Source organism: Achroia grisella, unplaced genomic scaffold, assembly GCF_030625045.1.
Source record: "Achroia grisella isolate CSIRO2021 unplaced genomic scaffold, CSIRO_AGI_Agris_v1 utg628, whole genome shotgun sequence".
Classification (NCBI taxonomy): domain Eukaryota; kingdom Metazoa; phylum Arthropoda; class Insecta; order Lepidoptera; family Pyralidae; genus Achroia; species Achroia grisella.
Window position 1 is genome coordinate 18,407 of NW_026712968.1, and position 23,756 is coordinate 42,162.

At 33.1% G+C, this 23,756-nt stretch overlaps 2 protein-coding genes across 2 annotated transcripts; one reads left to right on the forward strand and one right to left on the reverse strand.

The window, feature by feature from the left end:
- Nucleotides 1–4,209: 4,209 nt before the first annotated feature.
- On the forward strand, nucleotides 4,210–5,889 carry LOC131849036 (tigger transposable element-derived protein 1-like). The gene has a single exon (XM_059199021.1). It carries the CDS (start codon nucleotides 4,210–4,212, stop codon nucleotides 5,887–5,889), a length of 1,680 nt encoding a protein of 559 aa, XP_059055004.1.
- Nucleotides 5,890–17,050: 11,161 nt separating this feature from the next.
- On the reverse strand, nucleotides 17,051–23,548 carry LOC131849037 (zinc finger protein 615-like). The gene is made up of 5 exons (XM_059199022.1): nucleotides 23,489–23,548; nucleotides 22,182–22,714; nucleotides 20,654–20,764; nucleotides 18,770–18,878; nucleotides 17,051–18,377 (listed from the first exon to the last, which is right to left on the reverse strand). Exons 1-5 carry the CDS (start codon nucleotides 23,513–23,515, stop codon nucleotides 18,270–18,272), a joined length of 888 nt encoding a protein of 295 aa, XP_059055005.1. The 5' UTR covers nucleotides 23,516–23,548; the 3' UTR covers nucleotides 17,051–18,269.
- Nucleotides 23,549–23,756: the final 208 nt, after the last annotated feature.

The window sequence follows — 23,756 nt, forward strand, 5'->3', positions numbered from 1 at the left end:
AAGTGGTTTAAGGGGATTTTGCCAAAACTAAATGCCGTAGTAGTGATGGATAAATAGTAAATTGGAATCGCTGATTACAATGTCTTGGACTAAACCTAGAATAGAAGAGAATGGCTAACGAACAAAAATATTTAATTCGAAGCAACAATGGTTATAGCTACTCTTATAGACATTGTACGGCAGCACAAACAAGAACATTGCATTAAGTATGTTGTGGACGAGATGGCAGCGCAGCATGGGACAATTGTTTTACGTCGCCCTCATACAACTGTGAGGCAAACCCATTGAGTTGGTATGGGCGCAGGCTAAAGGCTATGTTGCAAGAAATAACAAAACCTTCAGAATGACAGATTAAAAAAACTTTTTGAAGATGAACTTCAACATATCACACCAGAAAAATGGAGTAGCTGCGTGTGTTACTCTAATGCAAAGGACAAAATGTATGGTCTCCATCACATGATCGACAATGTTTCAGACAGATTTATCTAATGTCATCGAAAGCGATAATGGTAATTTTTTATCTAATGATGAATAAAAATAAATTATGTAATAAGCTATGTTTTTTGTTTTCATTACCTACCTATATAATTGTTATATCTTTATTTGATGTATTGAAACTAAGACAATCTTAGAAGTTTCCTCGTAATATTTTCCTTAATGTTTAAAACACTCGGTATTTAGTATAGGTAGATACTACAGGAACAGTCGTCGAATACTCGTTGGTATGTACACTATACTATTGAATAATTCATAAATAATACTTAAATAGTTATCTTAGAGTAGACAAATGTATTACTCACATTTATTTTCTCTTTCAAAATGGGAAAATATCATAGCAAGGACATTAAGGACTCTGAAGGCCAAGTATAGATCTTGAAAACGCAAACTCCATACACGAGGAAAACAGTAGAAACCCTATCATTTGTTGCATAATAATTGAGATTTTGGCAGTCATAATACTACACCTAGTGATGAGCCGTTGTCGTGGTTATTTCAAATCCTATATACAGAAGGAAATGATTGTGGGGCAGTCCCCACTGTTCGGGTTAGGAACACTGATTAGATTAGATCAGATTTGCTTTTGCAATAGCATATGCTAGGGGTCACTCTATTCTCCCAAATTTGAATTAAAAATGAATAAAAAAGAAATGTATTATTGTAAACATGTACAACATTTATTTGAAAAGAATACGAGCCGAGTATCTTGTCAGTTCTTCTAATCTCAAAATCATTCCGAACTGACGATAGATTTGACATATCGTAAGACTGTAATAGACCTACATGAATAAAGATATTTTGAATTTGTATTTCTATTACAGCAGAAACACGGTAGTATAAAAAGTTTAGCAATTAGAAGACTGCAACAAGATCCTCTTGAAAATTATTTGTCTGCATTCGAAGAAATTGCTGAACAAATCGTAATTCAACAAGTGGTCAATTTAAAGCAGATTTAAATACATTTTAAAATCTTACTTTTCCAGATGGGCGGAGGTAATTGTGAAATTGATCAAAATGAGAGCATAATAAACATTTTAAATTATTTTTGAAGCGCTGTGTTATGTTACGACACGATTAGTTGATAAGTCTTAGCTTCATAAGTAATGTTTAATGTTATAAAACATCATTAGTTTAACCCTTATGTTAGTAACCAACTTTACCGACGTCTTTTAGCAACCGGGTACCCGGGTACCCATGATTCTGAATATTAAAAATTTTGTTTATTTTGTTAAAAAAAAACTTTTCCAAAATATTTTTTTCTGAAATATTAATAGTAAGTGACAGAGTAAAGAAAAAAAGAATAAAGAAAAAAAAAAATCAATAATAACGTAGAGTTGTGAATGACATCTGATACGTATATGGGGCACTCCAGGTAGTCAGAGCCGAGCAGATGCCGTTGGAGAGAGAGAAAAACTCAAAGTTATTCCTTTATTTTCTATCGCGCACTAGATTCGAGTATTTTTTAGTACGAAACAGGTTTTTGGTGAGATGCAGAAAACGCATATCCTTTGCAAGGGATTATGTACACTGGTAAAACAGATAACATTCGGGAAAAGAATCAGGGTGAAAGAGTAGTGAAAGAATTGGCGGCTCCGTACCGAAATAGTGGTAGAAATATCTGCATGGATAATTTCTTTACTACTCTACCCGTTGCTAAACATTTGTTATCATGGAAAACTACTATTGTTGGCACGGTAAAAAAAAATAAACCTTATATACCTAGTGTTATGGGAGTAAATAAGACAAGGGAACAGTATTCCACAGTTTTTGGATTTCACGAAAAGGTTACCATGTGTTCTTACGTTCCTAAAAAAAATAAAGCTGTCATTCTGATGTCTACGATGCATTTCGATGCATCAGTTGGTGATGATGCTAAAAAAAACCAGAAATAATACATTTTTATAATAAATATAAAGCTGGCGTCGATACAATGGACCAAATGGTGCGGAGATACACCAGTCAACGACGATCTTCGAGATGGCCAATGGCAATGTTTTTCAACATGCTAGACATTTCTGCACTTGCGGCATATATTATTTATTATGAAAATAATAAAATGATTGCCAAAAAAACGACAGAACGTCGTCAATTTAGGCGTAAGCTAAGTGAAGCACTAGCATTGCCGATGATTGAACATCGTACCGCGAATCCGAAATACCGGTTGCTAATGGGGCGACGGCTGGAGTTTAAGCTTATTTAAAAAAAAATCGATTAAATGAACTCACAACTAGCTTTCTTTTTGAGTTAAAAAACGACGATTTGAGAGCTTAAAATAAAATATTGAACTTTCTTAAAACTATTCACACAGATACATTACCCGGGTACCCGGTTACTAACATAAGGGTTAATAAGTCTTTTAGTTTGTAATGCTATCTATTTTGTTGTTTGTTTGTAAACATAATATTGTGAGAATAGTAAATAGCAACCCCTGGTTATTTAAAGGCCGCCTCCCTTCGTTCGGCGCTCAGTAATAATTCCGAATTCATCGCAATCACATATTTGTACCATTTCTGTGTAGATAATAAAAATTCGTTTTTAATAAGCAAGTTTATTCATTCGCCACGTAACACCATCGAATACTACACATCTGACTCAGCCACTCAATGTTGCATTTTTTCGATCTCTTAAAATAGCTTGGCTAGATATTTTATTACAGTGGAAAAAAAAGAAGGATCTAAGGAAAATCACTTCCTAAATCTGTATTTCCCAGACTAAAAGTCTGGGAAATACAGATTAACAGTTTGTACAATAAAATTCAAGTAAACTGTGTGAACTGTGTACGAAACACTGAACAGATTGCTGGTACCGTAGCTGATCCAATAACTTCTATACAATCGGCGTTTAATGATTATGATGAAAACATATTAGAATAATGTAGTGGTAAACATAAATGTTGTTGTAAACATAAGTGTAAATTAATTTTCAACCCCACAGACCACTCAATAATGTACACTTTTAATGCATTTAAAGAATATAATGACTTTAAGCAAGCTTTAAATTATGCAAATAAAAACTTTGTAGTATTTGTGGAATGGAATAATTGTTGTGAGCATACAAAGAAAATAGAAGAAGATTATAGACAAAGGGGACCAGTAATTGACGGAGAAATTGAAAAATTTATTATAAATGTTGGTGACGATAGTGAAACATCCAGTGATACGAGTAGCAATGAATCTGTTATATCTGAAATTGAAACACAACAATCAGACAATGAAGATCATGAAACATATGACTCTGTTGAATATTTGGATACTGACTTTGAAGACTTATGCTATTAAAATATTAAATAAAGCTAATACTGAAATAATAAAGTTGTACTTTTTTTTTAAACTGCCTAATTAGAATCAGAATCAGAATGCCTATAGTTTACTTTTAAGGAAGTTTATTTCACAATACAGGCGGTCCTCGACTTACGTCGTTTCGATTTACGTCGTTTCAAGTTACGTCAAACAATGTTTTGACACTATTCCTCAAGCATACGTCATTTGTTTCGATTTCCGGCATATCGGAGAATTCACTTGTCGCAAGGTCAATGTCCGTGAGGGGCGTGGGCGGGGCGCGGTGTCGTCTCGTGCGGGGAATACCCCGCAAATGTCGCTGATTTTGTTTAGTACATTCAGGGACAACGGACAATCAAGACGTAATAAATTAGTTTTTTTGCATCTTTGACAGTTTTTGTGTTTACATACATATTTAAGTGAATTTTAAACAATGCCACCTAAACAAGACAGTAATAATAAAGTGAAGAAGAGAGTAAGAAAGTCAATTACAATGGAGGTTAAATCTAAGATTTTAAAACTCAAAGATCGCGGTTATTCGACTTCATCTATTGGACGAGAACTTAATTTATCACGCACGACGGTACAAACAATATTGAAAGATAAAGAAAAACTCTTAACAGCTCTTCCTTCCGTCTCTTCAAACAGCACTATTATACGCAAAAGGAATGCTTTAATTTATGAAATGGAAAAACTGTTGTACAATTGGATTCAAGATCAAACTCAGCGACGGGTTCCTCTAAGTTTGGCTATTATACAAAATAAGGCGCTGAGTATCATCAACACACTGCAAAATAAACGTGGCGAGAATAATAGTGACGAAACAAAATGTTTTTCTGCCAGTCGCGGATGGTTCATGCGCTTTAAAACGAGATATTCGTTGCATAACATTCGAGTGCAAGGAGAAGCTGCTAGTGCCGATCATGTGGCTGCTCAGAGTTTTCCTGGAATATTAAAGGAAATTATCGAAAGTGGAGACTATTCGCCTAAACAAATTTTTAACGTGGACGAAACTGGTTTGTTTTGGAAAAAAATGCCCTCTCGTACTTTTATATCACAGGAAGAAAAGTCTATGCCTGGATTTAAAGCGGCTAAAGATCGTTTGACGTTGTTATTGGGTTCGAATGTTGAAGGTGATCTTAAATTGAAACCCCTTTTAGTTTATAGGTCTGAAAATCCTCGAGCTCTCAAAAATTACGTCAAGAGTACTCTTCCAGTTATATGGAAGGCTAATCCAAAGGCATGGGTTACATCAATACTTTTTGAAGAATGGTTTACTAAGCATTTTATACCTGAAGTGAAACAGTACTGTTCAAACAATAATTTGACTTATAAAGCTTTACTTATTTTGGACAATGCTCCCGGCCATCCTGTGCGTATTGCCGATATTGATCCTCAAATCAAAGTCGTGTTCCTGCCTCCCAACACCACTTCGTTGTTACAGCCGATGGATCAAGGAGTTATCGCGTCTTTTAAGGCCTATTATCTCAGGAGAACTTTTTCACAGGCTGTAAAGGCTAATGAAAATGATGGCATGGAGCTGAGAGATTTTTGGAAAAGTTATAATATCCTGCAATGCGTAAAAAATATTGCTACTTCATGGGATGAGGTGACACCCAACAATTTAAAAGGAGTGTGGAAAAAGTTATGCCCATTTTTTTTTGAGCCATCTGAAAGTTCTACATCTACAGATCAACCAAATGTCGATGAGATCACAACTGACATTGTTCATTTGGCTAACCGTTTGCCTGACATTGCAGTTACTACTGATGATATTGATGATCTGTTAAGCTCACATTCGCAAGAACTGACTGATGAAGATCTTATTGAATTGGAGGCACAAGTACAAAAGGAAGCACTCGAGTCACAAGAAATAGCTTCTTCTATTAGTGACTCTGAAAAAGAACTTACACTAAAAAAACTTTCCGTAGCCTTTGCAAATTTGAAGAATGCCATGAAAATTTTTGAAGAAAATGATCCTAATTTTGAGAGAAGTTTTAACGTTAATAACAAAATTTGTGCAACCTATCACTGTTACCAAGATCTGTATGATAGCAAGAAGAAAGAAGCCAAGCAATCTAGAATTGATAGTTTCTTTAAGCCAAAAGTTTAATTTATTATTTATCATTACATATGTATAAGTTTTATAATTATTATTAAAATTAATAACACACAAATGCCAAAAATAACTAGCAATTTCATAAGTGCATAATATATAATTATTTTAAGAACTTACTTTTAATAATAAAGTACGTCCTTTGTTATAAATGCAGTTTTTTTTATTATTTCGAGTCCGTGTGGAACCTAACCCTTGAGTTTTACATGTAAACATATGAAAAAATATGTCTCGACTTACGTCGTTTCGATTTACGTCGCGTATTTCGAGAACCTAACATGCCGTAAGTACGAGGACTGCCTGTACTTTAAAAATTAAATATTTACTTTAAAAAAAACTTGTAGTAGGAACAACTTTTAAAAAGTAAATTTTAACTGTCCTTCCTGAGTCGTTAGAAAAGAAAGAAATAAACCTAGATTGTATTGTAGTGATTAAAAAAAAAATTTAACGTCGATTCTTCTTCTAGCCGCGAATTTAAATAAATAGTAGGTAAACTAACTTTCTGCGATAGTTGATATTAAATTAAACACTAGCTAAAAAAAGTACACTTGCCAATTCATAGTATGACTACAGTAGATGTTGCCATAATCATAGTTAATATAGCGCCCTCAGAGCAGGTTTTTTATTTTTTTGGTCAGGCTTTATATCACTTTTTGGATCCACATATATATGTGAGCAGTTATTTTCACGCATGAAAAACGTGAAATCCAAAATGAGGACCAGAATCACCGATGTTCACCTTGAGAATAGTTTGAGGACTGCAACCAGCAATATTAAACCAGATATTGATAAACTGGTTAAAAATAAACAGTGTCAGATATCTCATTAACCAATTGAATTAAATTGATTTTTATTTGATGTGTCAATAATTTCTTCTTCTACTTATCTACTTGTTTAATCATTCTGACCATTGCCTATAAAATACCTATGGTGCGGCCCGCTGAGCAGAATAAATTTTTTTTTTGGCCCTTGTATTGTAAAACGTTGAAGACCGCTGCAGAAGACCATTTATATGGAAGCATGTCGCCGAAATGGGCCCGGCAGTTTGGTGGAGAGAACCGGCTACAGCCGTTATCAACTAGGCAATTGTCAAGTCCGTTAGGTAGCCCAATAAATGAACGACCTTCAACATCTCGTGGAAATACACAAGAAATAGAATTTTGCAATATTTAATGACTATGATAGTAGCGACAGTAATTAAAAAATTTCAATTGTACAAAAAACACTTTTGTAAAGTAATAATAAATAATTGTTAGTAAGTATCTCTCGTTGTTTTACTTTTTTTTTTTGTCAAAGATTCTTAAGTTTCAATAGATGTTTTTTCTGCAATCATAATGCACAGAAAAATGTTATGATAAAACAAGACGACATCTTTTTGTTGTTATAATAAACTGCTGGTTTTATTTTAGTTCCTGAATCAGGCTACACAGTTTGACGTTTCGAGGCAACAGCTAGTACCCTATATACGCTTGCGCAAAGTATAAGCACATCGCAAAGTTCTAAAAATGAAAATGTTAATTTTTTAAGATAGTGATTACGTTAAATAATGAAAATACTCGTTTAATGGTTTTTTCCCACATATGTATATACCCGATTCCCAAATGGGAAAAACCTGGGTATATTCCCGTTGAGTTTTTTCCCACTGCCCATTTCTACTCCCGAAATACTCATCATTACTCTTGAAGGGGACACCCTAATACTACCCATACCTTCGAAATCAGTTCTCTATTTGGAACAAAATGGAGAAAATCTAATTATGGGATTATGGGAAACAGGTGGTACTAAAGCCGTATGCAAATAAAACAGAGGGAATTGTCATCTATCTTTAGATGCTATAAAAAATTGCACAGAGCATGATTTTCGCTTGATCTTTTTGCCACGGTTATGTTATGCCAATGTTATAAAAATGAATCTGTATTATTGTAAATATGTACAACATTTATTTGAAAAGAATACGAGCTGAGTTTCTTGTCAGTTCTTCTCATCTCGAAATCATTCCGAACTTACGGTAGATTTAACATATCGTAAGAGTCTGTAATAGACCTACATAAATAAAGATATTTTGAATATGTATTTGTATTACAGCAGAAACACAGTAGTGTAAAAAGTTGGGAGTTGGTCAAGAAGGAGTAAATCTTTTCTGTAGCTTTATGGACATGTGTTCGGGTCTTGCAAATTCTACTTATACTGCACTACTGGAAAACATTCATATTGCTACATCTTCACTGTGTGATACTTTATTGGCATTCGCTGTTACGCAAGAAAAAACTATGAATGAAGAATCAGGAAAACCACAGGATGAATTGATTGTGTCAGGTGACGGTACTTGGAAGAAAAGAGGCTTTTCATCTCTGCTCGGCGTATCTACGTTGATCGGCAAGTACACTGGGAAAGTTTTAGATGTCATGGTCATGAGTAGTTTTTGTGGTGGATGTAATTTGTGGAAAAATAAAAAAAAAACAAATCCTTTAGAATACGAGATGTGGTATGAAACGCATGTAGATGAATGCACCATAAACCATTCCGGAAGTTCCGGTAAAATGGAAATAAGTGCCATCACGAAAATGTTTCTGAGGTCTGTAGAAAAATATGGCGTAAAGTATCTAACATACATTGGCGACGGTGACAGCAAAACTTTCAAGGGCATCCTAGATACTAAACCGTATGGAGATACTGCCGTAACAAAAAAAAGAATGTGTGGGTCACGTAGAAAAGAGGATGGGAACACGACTTCGGGCTGTTAAAAAGGATAAAACCAATAAAGGAATAGGAGGAAAAGGAGCAGGTAAACTTACTGATAAAGTTATCCAAGAAATTACAAAATTCTACGGATTAGCAATTCGACGCCATCCAGATTCGCTTGAAGATATGAGAAAGGAAGTTTGGGCAACGTACTATCACAAATGTTCTTCTGATGAAAACCCTCAGCATCAATTTTGTCCAGAAGGCGAAGACAGTTGGTGTAAATGGCGTAAGGCTGAAGCTAATAATGAACTGGACCAATTTCATCACGATAAACCACCTCTAATTCCGCAAGTCCAAGAAGCTATCAAACCGGTTTTCGAAGATTTATCGAAAGACGAATTATTAATTCGTTGTTTAGGAGCAGAGACACAAAACAATAACGAATCTTTGAATTCTTTGATTTGGACTTTCGCTCCTAAACATCTTCATTCTGGTCCCAAAGTTGTTGAAATTGCTAGCTACTTAGCAGTTATTATCTTTAATGAAGGTTTTCAAAGGTATTTTAAAAGTTATGTCGATTATGGGATGCCCTGTTGGTCGTGAAGCCCAAGCGTATGTTGAGAAACGGGATGAAAAGCGAATCTTACGCTCTGAGCGGCGCGTAAGTGATGTCGTTAAACAAGCCAGGATTGACTCAAGAGCTGAACAATCTGCTTTAAAAGAGTTTCACGAGGAAGAGGAAGGAATACTCTATGGACCAGGCATCGCCGATTGAGAGTAAGTTGATATTTTAATAGTTTTTAACGGACTTGAAACTTTAAACGCGTTTTTCTCAAAACTGTGTTTTTCAAACTTTCCTCCATTGTATCTCAGAAACGGCTGGACCGAATTACTTGAAATTTACAGGGCACACTCAATATATGTAAACGCATGGAATGAACTATTATCAATCGAAAATTTTCAAAACTTCGATTTTTTTATAGCAAAAAACAAAAAAAAAACGCCTAATTTGCAACTTTTATTTCAAATGTCTATCAAAAATCCAATTTTTTTTATATTCATTTGATTATAGGTCATTCCGTGCTTTTAAGCCTACAAATTAAAACGCCGTTTTTTTTTTCAGATAAGCCGATCAGCCGGAATCGTGGAGGAAGTGGGAGCTCTTTTTTTCGAGGCGGGGGTGTTCAGAGCGCTGTAACTGTATACTGTCCAAATATGTGTTAATAAATGATAAAAAACTTGAAGCTCTAAATATTTACTGGTCGTAGAAAAAAAAATCCTAAAATATCCCTAAAAAACAGGCCGTCGCATAGGAAGACCCCCTTAAAGGCCGCCTCCCTTCATTCGGCGCTCAGTCATAATTCCGAATTCATCGTAATCTCATATTTGTACCATTTTTGTGTAGATAATAAAAATTAGTTTTTAATAAGCAAGTTTATTCATTCGCCACGTAACACCACCGAATACTACACATCTGACCCAGCCACTTGATGTTGCATTTTTTCGACCTCTTAACATAGCTTGACGAGAAATTTTATTACAGTTGGAAAAAAAAGGATCTTAGGAAAAATCACTCTCTAAATCAGTTTCCCAGGCTTTTAAACAATTTGTACAATAAAATTCAAGTAAATGTTAAAACAAATCTACAATCCGGCTTTAAATGTTTTAACCCTTGATTTGTAAAACGTTGAAGACGGCTGTTCTAAGGGGAGAGGTGTTATATAGGTATATGATCAATGAATGTAATATACGTGAGCTAAGACACCCAAACTTGTTTATTAACGTTTATTTCTACATTAGTTAAGTAATTCATAATTTCCATTTTTCAGTTGTTATTGCTTGTTACACAAAGACATCTCATAAAAATTGAAACATACGATTTAAAGAAAATTAAAAACATTGATGATGATCATCAGTGGAAACATGCAGACGCACGGGTCAAACATTCATTACGTGAACAATATTGAGAATAAAAATTATCAATTAACTAAAGACGCTATTTATCATATTACAAAAGAAATAGTTGACATGGATTGTTCTAAAAAATATAAAAACAAAACAATTAACTGTGACTATGAACAAAGTAGTGTCCAGTTTCTCTATCGCTCATAGTAATTCTAACAGTGACTATAGAAAAATCCAGTTGAGTCGTGGTTTAAAAAGAACATGATAGCAATAATAAAGAAATCACCATTCAACAATCACCAACATCATCAACCCATGCAAATCTATAATCATAATCAACAACCTCCAAGTTCATCTAAACAAGCAAATGCAGGGACAACGTCATCATCAGTAGAATTGAAAAAATCTGTTCTTTGTACAAAACAATTAACCAATTCCTTTGTCTACGATATCCTTAAGTAATCGTCGACACATATTGACCATTCTCATATTCCTCTTAGATATAGGTTCATTTCTCTTCTAAAAACATATATATTATAACGGTAGGATCTCGCGTGATCTACTGCAGAAAAAAGACGCAGTAAGACGAAATCAACGCAAGTACTCGTCTCCTACGGGACAGCATCGCCCAACATACGAAGACTTACGTGCGGTAGCTACAAGGTTTCAATACTTCGCCGGACCATGCAGTTCATCTCATTGACCAAATGTATTGTACTGATTTTTATTTGTCCCTTTTATTGATGTTGGTTCAATAAATAAAAGTTTTCTATTTATCTACTTGTTTTATCATCCTGACCATTGCCAATAAAAAAATCCTTATAACAATACCTATGGTGCGGCCCGCTGCGCAGCACAAATATTTTTGGCTCTTCATTTCTAAAACGTTGAATACCGCTTTCCTTGATGATGCTCCAAGTTTCTTACATATTAATGAAGAAAATTACACCAAACATTCCTTTCAACTGAACGTCAATATCTTTTTTTACATGGTGAGTTTTTAAACCAGTACTTCCTTTGTCTATACATTTTCTTTGAAACGAAATTTGTCCTGATAATTGCAAATACGAAAAAAAAATAACCAACTGTAGAATTGTATTCAAATAATTGTTAAAAACATATATCTCTCTTTTATCTTTTTGTGTATTATTACTCCTACCGATGCTAACTTGAACTAGATGCCCATCGAGACTTCTTACATATGAATGAAGATAATTAGACCAAATATTCCTTTTCAACTGAACGTCAATATTTCAATTTCCTCTTTGCATAACAAGTTTGTAAGACAATACTATCTGACATTTTCTTTCAAACGAAACTTAAGCTGATAATTGCAAATTCGAAAAAGAAAAACAAGAACAAACCAGTTGTAGAATTGTATTCAAATCATTGTTAAAAACATATCCCTCTCTTTTATCTTTTTGTGTATTATTACTCCTACCGATGCTAACTTGAACTAGATGCCCATCGAGACTTCTTACATATGAATGAAGATAATTAGACCAAATATTCCTTTTCAACTGAACGTCAATATTTCAATTTCCTCTTTGCATAACAAGTTTGTAAGACAATACTATCTGACATTTTCTTTCAAACGAAACTTAAGCTGATAATTGCAAATTCGAAAAAAGAAAAACAAGAACAAACCAATTGTAGAATTGTATTCAAATAATTGTTAAAAACATATATCTCTCTTTTATCTTTTTGTGTATTATTACTCCTACCGATGCTAACTTGAACTAGATGCCCATCGAGACTTCTTACATATGAATGAAGATAATTAGACCATATATTCCTTTTCAACTGAACGTCAATGTTTCTATTTGATATTGCTTGGTGAGTTTTTAAGCCCATACTTTTAGTTTTCTGACATTTCTTTCCAACGAAACGTGTGCTAATAATTGCAAATACGAAAAAAGAAAAACAAGAACCAACCAGTTCTATAATTGTATTCAAATAATAGTTAAAAACATGTCTCTCTCTCTTTTATCTTTTTGTGTATTATTACTCCTACCGATGCTAACTTGAACTAGATGCCCATCGAGACTTCTTACATATGAATGAAGATAATTAGACCATATATTCCTTTTCAACTGAACGTCAATATTTCAATTATTTCTTTGCATAATAAGTTTGTAAGACAATACTATCTGACATTTTCTTTCAAACGAAACTTAAGCTGATAATTGCAAAATCGAAAAAAGAAAAACAAGAACAAACCAGTTGTAGAATTGTATTCAAATCATTGTTAAAAACATATCTCTCTCTTTTATCTTTTTGTGTATTATTACTCCTACCGATGCTAACTTGAACTAGATGCCCATCGAGACTTCTTACATATGAATGAAGATAATTAGACCAAATATTCCTTTTCACTGAACGTCAATATTTCAATTATTTCTTTGCATAATGAGTTTGTAAGACAATACTATCTGACATTTTCTTTCAAACGAAACTTTAAGCTGATAATTGTAAATTCGAAAAAAGAAAAACAAGAACAAACCAGTTGTAGAATTGTATTCAAATAATTGTTAAAAACATATCTCTCTCTTTTATCTTTTTGTGTATTATTACTCCTACCGATGCTAACTTGAACTAGATGCCCATCGAGACTTCTTACATACATATGAATGAAGATAATTAGACCAAATATTCCTTTTCAACTGAACGTCAATATTTCAATTTCCTCTTTGCATAACAAGTTTGTAAGACAATACTATCTGACATTTTCTTTCAAACGAAACTTAAGCTGATAATTGCAAAATCGAAAAAAAAGAAAAACAAGAACAAACCAGTTGTAGAATTGTATTCAAATCATTGTTAAAAACATATCTCTCTCTTTTATCTTTTTGTGTATTATTACTCCTACCGATGCTAACTTGAACTAGATGCCCATCGAGACTTCTTACATATGAATGAAGATAATTAGACCAAATATTCCTTTTCACTGAACGTCAATATTTCAATTATTTGTTTGCATAATGAGTTTGTAAGACAATACTATCTGACATTTTCTTTCAAACGAAACTTAAGCTGATAATTGCAAAATCGAAAAAGAAAAACAAGAACAAACCAGTTGTAGAATTGTATTCAAATCATTGTTAAAAACATATCTCTCTCTTTTATCTTTTTGTGTATTATTACTCCTACCGATGCTAACTTGAACTAGATGCCCATCGAGACTTCTTACATATGAATGAAGATAATTAGACCAAATATTCCTTTTCAACTGAACGTCAATATTTCAATTTCCTCTTTGCATAACAAGTTTGTAAGACAATACTATCTGACATTTTCTTTCAAACGAAACTTTAAGCTGATAATTGTAAATTCGAAAAAAGAAAAACAAGAACAAACCAGTTGTAGAATTGTATTCAAATAATTGTTAAAAACATATCTCTCTCTTTTATCTTTTTGTGTATTATTACTCCTACCGATGCTAACTTGAACTAGATGCCCATCGAGACCTCTTACATATGAATGAAGATAATTAGACCAAATATTCCTTTTCACTGAAAGTCAATATTTCAATTATTTCTTTGCATAATGAGTTTGTAAGACAATACTATCTGACATTTTCTTTCAAACGAAACTTTAAGCTGATAATTGTAAATTCGAAAAAAGAAAAACAAGAACAAACCAGTTGTAGAATTGTATTCAAATCATTGTTAAAAACATATCTCTCTCTTTTATCTTTTTGTGTATTATTACTCCTACCGATGCTAACTTGAACTAGATGCCCATCGAGACTTCTTACATATGAATGAAGATAATTAGACCAAATATTCCTTTTCAACTGAACGTCAATATTTCAATTTCCTCTTTGCATAACAAGTTTGTAAGACAATACTATCTGACATTTTCTTTCAAACGAAACTTAAGCTGATAATTGCAAATTCGAAAAAAGAAAAACAAGAACCAACCAATATTAGAATTGTATTCTAATAATTGTTAAAAACATATCTCTCTCTTTTATCTTTTTGTGTATTATTACTCCTACCGACGCTGACTTGAAACAGATGCCCATCCAGTCCATACAAATGATGAAAAAAATTAAACCAATAATTTAAATTAATATTATGTTAAAATAAAATGTTAAAAAAATCTTACAAACGAAATGTGTCCTTCTTCATGGTAAAATAACACCAATTGATATTTTATTAATATAATTGGTAACACAAATTTCAAAGTTACACAAAAATCAAGAACGATCAACTTAGGAAAACCTTGAATTTGATAATTAATATAGAACGAAATTAAAATAAAAAACAATCTACTATAGAAAACACTAGAAAATCCTTGAATAATAACCTCACTTTGAAATAAAGAAATATCTCGTCACTATTTTTATACTGGACATAAAGACGACTTACTCCTACAGAGTACTGAAGTGAACTGGCCAAGGAATCCAGCAACATGACCGGACCGATGAATAGAGCGGGACAATAAATATCCTTTACAACAAAGAAATCATTTACTAATGATTCCTTATCCTTTGTTTGCAATATTCTATTGTACATCGAATATGGTCATAACCATAAAACCAAAAAAACCTTGTTAAAGACAAATTTAAAAGAAACAATAGCATGGTATTTGTTTAGGCTGCATATGATTGTTCTGTTGCCTTATAGTTATAAATAGAAAATATATACTCTAGAATCAAATATGGTGGAAAATACAAGGAAGTTTATAGTTAAACAAAGTAGTTAGTTAGTTAGTTAAATAAAGTTCGAGTTTTATTCTCATCAATCTCGAACTTATTCAACATTTTTAAAGCATTTTGAAAATTTATTTAATAACAACGTGTTATTTTATTATGTTACTGTATCTTACCTATACAGTATTTGTAACACATTTTGTGTATATTTTAAGACCTAATCTTGCTAATATTTTCTACAGTGAATTTTTAATGACAACAATAATTTCAATATTGAAGATTTTGTTACACAATTAAATCTAAGTTTGGAAGAATTCCAGATTTATTTATCTAGCGAGTATATATACTAATAAATAAAATAATTGTATATGCCTACAATATTCTATATTTAAAAACAGAATGAAATTACCAACAACAAATTTAGGGCTCGACAATAAATAAAAAAAAACAATAGTTTCATTTGAAGACTTAAGTTTAAATTAATATATTGTTAAAATAAAATGTTTAAACAGAACTTACAAACGAAATGTCTGCCTCATGGTAAAATATCACAAATTGTAATTTTATTTCTAGAATATGTATTTAAAAAAAATCTAAGTATATATGCCAGTTGTCTAGTACCCATAACACAAGCTCAGCTTAGCTTGGAACTAGATGGCGCTGTGTGAATTGTCCTGAGATAATATTGTTAATCTGACTAATATTATGAACACGAAAGTTTGTGAGTATGTATATACAGATGGATGTTTGTTACTCTTTCACGCAAAAATTACTGAATGGATTTTAATGAAATTTTACATACATATCTTATACATCAGAATAACTGTTAATTTCACGCGCGTGAAACCGCGGGTACATCTAGTGTTATATATTATCAATATAAAAAACTAGCTGTACGCGCGACTTTCTCCGCGTGGAAATTTGCAACATTACTATATTTTTCTAAAATAAAAGTTGATGTAATAAGGAGTAACTTAGGCTAAGTTACTCCTTATTACATAAGTTATCTGCCAATAAAAATCCCGCCAAAATCGGTCCAGCTATTTCAGAGATTAGCCGGAACAAACAGACAGACAGACAAAAATTGTTAACGTATTTATATTCATATGCATGTAGTAAAAAACGGTTATTTCAAAATTACAAACAGATACTCCAATTTTATTTATATGTATAGATAACTGCATTTATATTTATTTAAATTTTTAGCCTGTTAATCTACTTTAGAATAGAATAGAAAATTATTTTTTCAAATAAACTTGCATTGAAGCACTTTTGAGTAGTTATTACTTATTTTTTAAATCTACCGCTTATGCGGATATTTTTCTCATCACAAGAACGAGCAAGAAACTTGCGTGTAGCTCTTTTAAATAAATAAACTTAATTATAACTGGTACGAAGTCCTCAAATAAAATTTATTTTAGATTAATATTAATATTACTTTATTTCTAATTTTACATTAAAATAGCCTACATTAATCTAAAATGTATAATACTATGTTATGTTACTATGTTACTAATGTTATACAGCAAAAACTGCTGGTAATGAGTGTTTACCAAAAATCTAGAACAAACACTCCATTGTTAGACTATTTTTTATCTATGCTTATATAAAAGCCCAATTTACACTCAGCCCGAGTGGGCAGGGAAATGAGCACGGAAGGTAACAGCGCGAGAGTGTAAACACGATACTTACCATGCCATTGGCTCTGCCACTCTGCACGGCGCTCCCTTGATTGTCGGTTTTTCCGTGTGCGACTCAAAGGACTGGCAGCGCGAGTGGCAGCTTGTGTTTACATTCAGCCCTCTCGCTCCGTTGTCGCCCGGCGTTGTATGCGGAAGGTAAGGAAGAGTCGCCCGGTAAATAAGTATGAGGGCTGAGTATAAATGACACTCGCGTCGACGCTGACGCGGCAATATTTCCGGAAGCGCGAGTGGCAGGGGAAGCGGCTGAATGTAAACGTAACATTACACTACACAGTGGACCCGCGGTAATCCGGCCCCTCTTGTAATCCGACATGGTCTATTTTTTTTTTTGACAATCTTCACTAATGCTTGATTGGACAAATTTGAACAAGTTTGATTGTACGCATTACCACTGTTGGACGCGACGCGTAGGGTATTGTTTTGATTACTTTAGGGAAAAAAAATTATAATGTAAAAACTTGACGTTCATAAGCGGCTAAAATGTCCTACATGAATAAATTATTTTTGAATTTGAATTTGATTATGATTGCTTAGTTTGAATTTGACTACTCGCATGTGATGAAGATAGCATGTGTTCATTGTTTACCGTTTATTCATTGTGTATCAGCTCAGAAGCGAAAGCACAAAACACCGACAATTAAAGAAAAATGTGATATTTTAGACCATCTAAATCATAACGGGCAGATCTCCATGTCGGATTTCCTCATGAAAAAAAAGGGGTTGTTACTAGAGATGAAACGGATATCCGGTAACTATCCGGTATCCGACCTATCCGACCGAACTGGACGGTAGGGAAAAAATTATAATGTAAAAACTTGACGTTATTAAGCGGCTAAAATGTGTGAATAAATGATGAATAAATGATTTTTTAATTTAAATTTGAATTTGAAACTGAGTAAAAAAAAATTTTTTTTAGTAATTATTTAGTTAGTCTTACTATTATTTAAGGAATAAATTTAGTTTTAGTTTTATATTTTTTATCACTCAATAGTAAATGAATGTTATAGAAACAAAATGAATTTATTAGTTAGATAAGTTCCGCCGGATATCCGGCCAAACTGCTATCCGTTTCATCGCTAGTTGTTACCCTGTGAAATGATGCCGAGGTAAGGGCAGCTCACCACGAAGCCGCAATATCTACCCCCCTATGAGGAAGCAGAAAACCAGTGACAGTCACATGATAACGTCATTTCTGTGGTACTGTTCATATATAGGTGATCACTTACCATCAGGCTGGCCGTCAGTTTGCCATTCCAATTTTACAAAAAAAATGATAACGTCATTTCTGTGTATATGTATATATATGTGTATACATATATGTATAGGTGACGGGACCACTTACCATCAGGCGGGCCGTCAGTTTGCCATTCCAATTTTACAAAAAAAAAATCGATTACTTTGCACTATGTACATAAATTTAAAGATATTTATGAATATCCGCTAGCATGCTCTTTTTGGTGGGCATGGTAGGACGCCTTTGATTTGAAGCATTTCCCGCATACATTGCACTTTTTAAAAACCAAAGAGTCTTCAGGCTGAAACAATGGAAATATATATATGTTATCTATACATATAAATAAAATTGGAGTGTCTGTTTGTAATATTGAAATAACTTATTACTACATGTATATATAAATACGGTACATACACCAACATAACTTTTTTTACAATTTTTGTCTGTCTGTTTGTTTCGGCTAATCTCTGAAATGGCTGGACCGATTTTGACGGGACTTTTATTTACAGGTAGCGGATGTAATGAGTAACTGAGGCTACTTTTATGGCTACTGTTTCCTTTTACGACCCAATGAGCGCAGGAGTGATAGCAATATATCAATAAGTGATAGGAATGATAGCAACAGTGATAGTCTACCGTGACTCCGGATAGATGCCTGATAAGTCGTGGGATTAGAGAGTAAAAAAAAATTACCTTGTAACCGTGTGCATCCCTGAGATGTAAATGTACGCTCTTGCTGTCGTAGTACGTATCGCCGCATATGTTACAACTGAAAGTCGTCTGCGAGGACTTTGTATGGACCCTGTAATGGAGACAATCTTATATATAAAATTCTCATGTCATACTTTTCGTTCCCATACTCCTCCGAAACTTCTCATGAAATTTTGTGAGCGTATTGAGTAGGTCTGAGAATCGGCCAACATCTATTTTTCATTCCCCTAAATGTTAGGGGTAGTCCACCCCTAATTTTTTTTTTATTTTAAGGCAAAACAACGTTTGCTGGGACAGCTAGTATAAATATAACAATTGACTAACACTCGTCTAGTCCTAAGTCATAATTTTATATTTGTAATTAGTAAGGATTGAATGAGGATTAAATAATTTGAACATGGATGGATGGAAAAGGAGAGGACGCCCTAAAGAAAGGTAGATAATAGTTTTTATTCGTATCTAAGATACACACACATATAATTATAACATCATATGACAAGTACCTATAATATAACAATACAATAATAAACCTGCATGTGTATGCTACAGCAATACAAAAATGGTACATAGCTCAGTGTGGAGAATCACTCATGGAGCAAAACACAGCTATGTCCTCGAGGGTTAAATAATGTATTTTTTTTTATAGACTAAAATGAACTGAACAAAATAATGTGAAATAAATAAATAATAAAGGAACTTGGAAAGTAGGAATTACAGTTAGAGTACCAGGACTTTATAAATAGCAAGATACTATGATTTAATTTGATGAATAGGAATATAATAATTATAGTCTTGAAAGAAGTGAAAAATGTATTAGAATAGAATAGAATAGGAAATTTATTCGAATAAACTTACATTGAAGCACTTTTGAATAGTCAATACATTTATTTAATCTACCTCTCATTCGGCAAGCTGTCTCATCACAAGAAGAATGAGCAAGAAACTTGCCTGTTGCTCTTTTAAATAATTATTATTACTTTACATTTTTAAGTTTAAGTGTGTGAATACAAACCACCAATTAGCACTAATTCAATTAAATACTCAAATAGAAAAAATATTGAATATATAACCAACTGGTTAAACAATTAATAAGAGGAAATCAGTCATAGTATAAATGTATTTATGGAAAGGGAAACAATTAGAATCTTACTGTGCTCTGTCACCAGAACAACTTAGTTTTTGTTGCTGTAATAGGTGTGTTTTTATATGTTTTTCAAATGTATATTGAGATGTAATATTTCTGATGGGTGGTTTAGTTGCCTGGTAATGAAAGCTACAGTTTTGTGACATTGAAGCTTGTCGCTTGACCAATAGTAATATTGAAATAACTGTTTTTTACTACATGCATATAAATATATATATGGTGGTATATATACCAAAATACCTTGTTTTATAATTTTTGCCTGTCTGTCTGTCAGTAAGTTTGTTGCGGCTAATTTCTGAAATGGCTGGACCGATTTTGACGGGACATTTTTTGGCAGGTAGCTGAAGTTATAAGGAGTGACTTAGGCTATTTTTATTTTAGAAAAATAAAGGTAAATTCTACGCGGACGAAGTCGCGGGAACAGCTAGTTTTGTATATAAATTTAGGATTACCACACACAACCATCTCGGGATAATCATAATCAGACAGCATGTGCACTCCGCTCAGTGAAGCTGTAAAGGCCAGCTACGTCCAAGAGCATTAGAATGCTTCGAAAAAAAAAAATCACATGACGATGTGATGACGTGATACAAACACTCCTAAATACAAATGCACCATGCGAGGAATCGAACCCGTGACCATCGAGAGTAAAGCGGTGTGCTAAACCGCCGACCATCATCAATTTATTGATGGTACCATAAATTCAATAGAATGATACTTACTGTTCATGTATTTTTAATGTATTTATCTTGTTGAACACCTTTCCACAAACTTTGCATGCAAAGGATACTTTGTGGGACATCTTTTTATGATGGGCCAGTTGGTTTTCACTCCTGAAATCAAATTAAATATTAATGTAGCAGCACACGTCTCCAGCATTTGGTTTGCAGAGATTCAATTTGATAGATGGCTTAATAAGTATATATAATAAGAAAAAAAAAAAGAAGATAAGAAAAAACAGAAAGTTATCCATTTTTATACGACTTCATACTTATAAGGATGCTATAGATGTACCTAGTAATTAATAGCTGATTTGTACTTGTAGAATGTAATTGTTTGGCTGAAAGGAGATTTCCAGGGCCGTAAAATACTTAATAAAAAAAAAAAAGCAGCACACGTGAATACAGTGAATGTCTAAGACGTTAGATGTTGTTATGTATAAATGTAGGCAACCTCATTTTACTAAATCTAAATATATATAACTCAAATGTGACTGACGTAGTGATCTCTCAACGCACAGCCCAAACCACTGAACTGATCGGGATGAAATTTGGCATGCATGTAGATGTTATGACGTAGGCATCCGCTAAGAAAGGATTTTGATTAATTCTACCCCCAAGGGAATAAAATAGGGGACGAAAGTTTATATGAAACTTCGTCAATTTTAAACTGATCTGGCTGAGACTTTGCTTGCATAAAGCTACTATGACATAGCCATCCCCGAAGAAAGGATTTTGATAAATTCTACCCCTAAAGGGGTATATCACATACCCGCACACCCTTATTAACGTGAGGAAAGCCGCGAGCAAAAGCTAGTTGTATTATATAATTTTTAAAAAAAGAACACAGAACACTCTAATTTTAAATTTGTCATTCTGAGCTATGTCAATGGAGTGAAAATACAAAATCCTTTACATTAGTACAAAATATTTGTTTTATTTTCACAAGAACAAAAGGATAGTACAGTGAGTGAGACGGGAATACGAGTGCGCTCCTGCTCGTACCGAGTTTATAAATGTAAGCGAAACATACACCGTGGCCCAAATTAGAAGCTAATTGCGGAGAATAAAATCCACAATAAGGTTAAAAATAATTCAAGTAAAATTAGGATTTATTTACTTACTGTATTTACATCTATACAACATATAAATAAAATTGGAGTGTCTGTTTGTAATATTGAAATAACTGTTTTTTACTACATTTTTATGAATATAAATGTGGTACATATACTAAAATAACATTTTTTGCAAATTTTGTAACAGACAGACAGCTGTTTGTTCCAGATAATCTTTGATTTTGACAGGACTTTTTTGGCAGGTAGCTGATGTAATAACTAATAACATAGGCTACTTTTATTTTAGAAAAATAAAGTTAAATACCACGCGGACGAAGTCGCGGGAACAGCTTGTTGTAAATGTAAGCGAGGCGAATGGGTTGCGACGGCAAGCCTCGGCTCATTAGGACGGCCTGAGCCGACTGTAATCTCTTTTGTATGCTAATAAATAAATTTATCAATTAGAGTTCACTTACGTAAATTTTTTGTCGCACTTGTTGCAGGCATATCTACTAACTTGATTCTTGTTTTTCTTCCGAGTAGTACTTTCTAGAAATGTTTCCAGCATTGTATCTATCAATTTGTGTGTTGTTTCATCGTCAATATCGAAATTGTCAGGAAAATCATGCATTGATTCTGCATTTGTATATTCATCATTATCTCTTAGTTGATTCTTAGCTTTGTGAATATTATCAGATTTCTCTTTGTGTATCGAGGTATTCTGTGCTTCAGGTTTGCCTTCAGAATCTTCAGCATATTCATAAAAATCATATGTGTCCACGTTATTATTATCCTTCTCTAATTTAACCATAACTTTTGCAAGATCTTCATTGTCTTCATCTTCAAAATCACTAAATTCAGTCTTAGTTTCTGATTTCACATTTGATTTAGAATCTGTATTATTTACATCCTTTATCACAATCTTACTGGATTCATCTTCTACGTAATCCTTTTTTTTATTATCTACCTTAACTTCCCATTTCAAAGTTGATAATCCTTCGATTACATTCTAAAATAAAATTTTAAGCTATTTAATTCTCACTTTTATATGCATTGTTAACAATGGGCTCAGTGCTCACTCAATTAGACAAAACAAGGGCTAAGTGGTCTAGCGAATTAGCACACTAAGGTAGTGCGCTAATTTGCTAGACCACTGAGCCCTGAGCTTCTAATGATCGCGGGTTTGATTCAGAATATGTGTGCTGTTATAAAATCAATATCCATAAAATATGCTACTCATTATTTTACAGTTTCTAATATTGCAAAAATTCTAAAATTAACTGACACACACTTACACATTGAATATTTAGGTTAGGTTAGGTAGTTAGGAGCATGAAACTAATAGTGAGGTAGTTCTAGAGAAGAGGTACAAAACAAAAAAAATCTTATGGCTGTTGTTGCAATTATATATGTTTAATTGAGGCCTTTTGTAACTGTAGGTAAATTCCCCTACAAGTAAATGCTGAGACTAAATGTAATAGCATTTATTAATTTATTGACTAAATTGTCCTGGGTAAATAGTAACTAGCTACTCGCCCCGGCTTTGCACAGGTGTTCAAGTATTATATATATAAACTTTCCCCTTGAATCACTTTATCTATTAAAAAAAAACTGCTTCAAAATCCATTGCATAGCTTTAAAGATTTAAGCATACATAGGGATGGACAGACAGATACTTTGTTTTATATTATTTATATTATTTAGTCTAATTAAACTACAATATAAGTGTAAACTGGGACTGGGAAGAAGCAGATGATGATGAAGATGAAAAGTTTAAACTCACCACTTTTCCACTCAATACATTTTGCATTATTGTCTGTGCCTGCAAAGCTCTCTGCTGGAAGTTCACAAATTTGACAATTATAGCTTTGCATTCCCAGCACACTTTGTCCTCTGCCAGATCAAACTGTAAGAAAATTTCATATTTCCTTTATTAACCAATGCAAAAAAATCTTCTTTACATGGCAAATCATGACATACATATATTTATTTTTACTATTTTTTATTGGGTTGTTTGGGCTATTGTCAGATACTACTGAACCAATCACTCA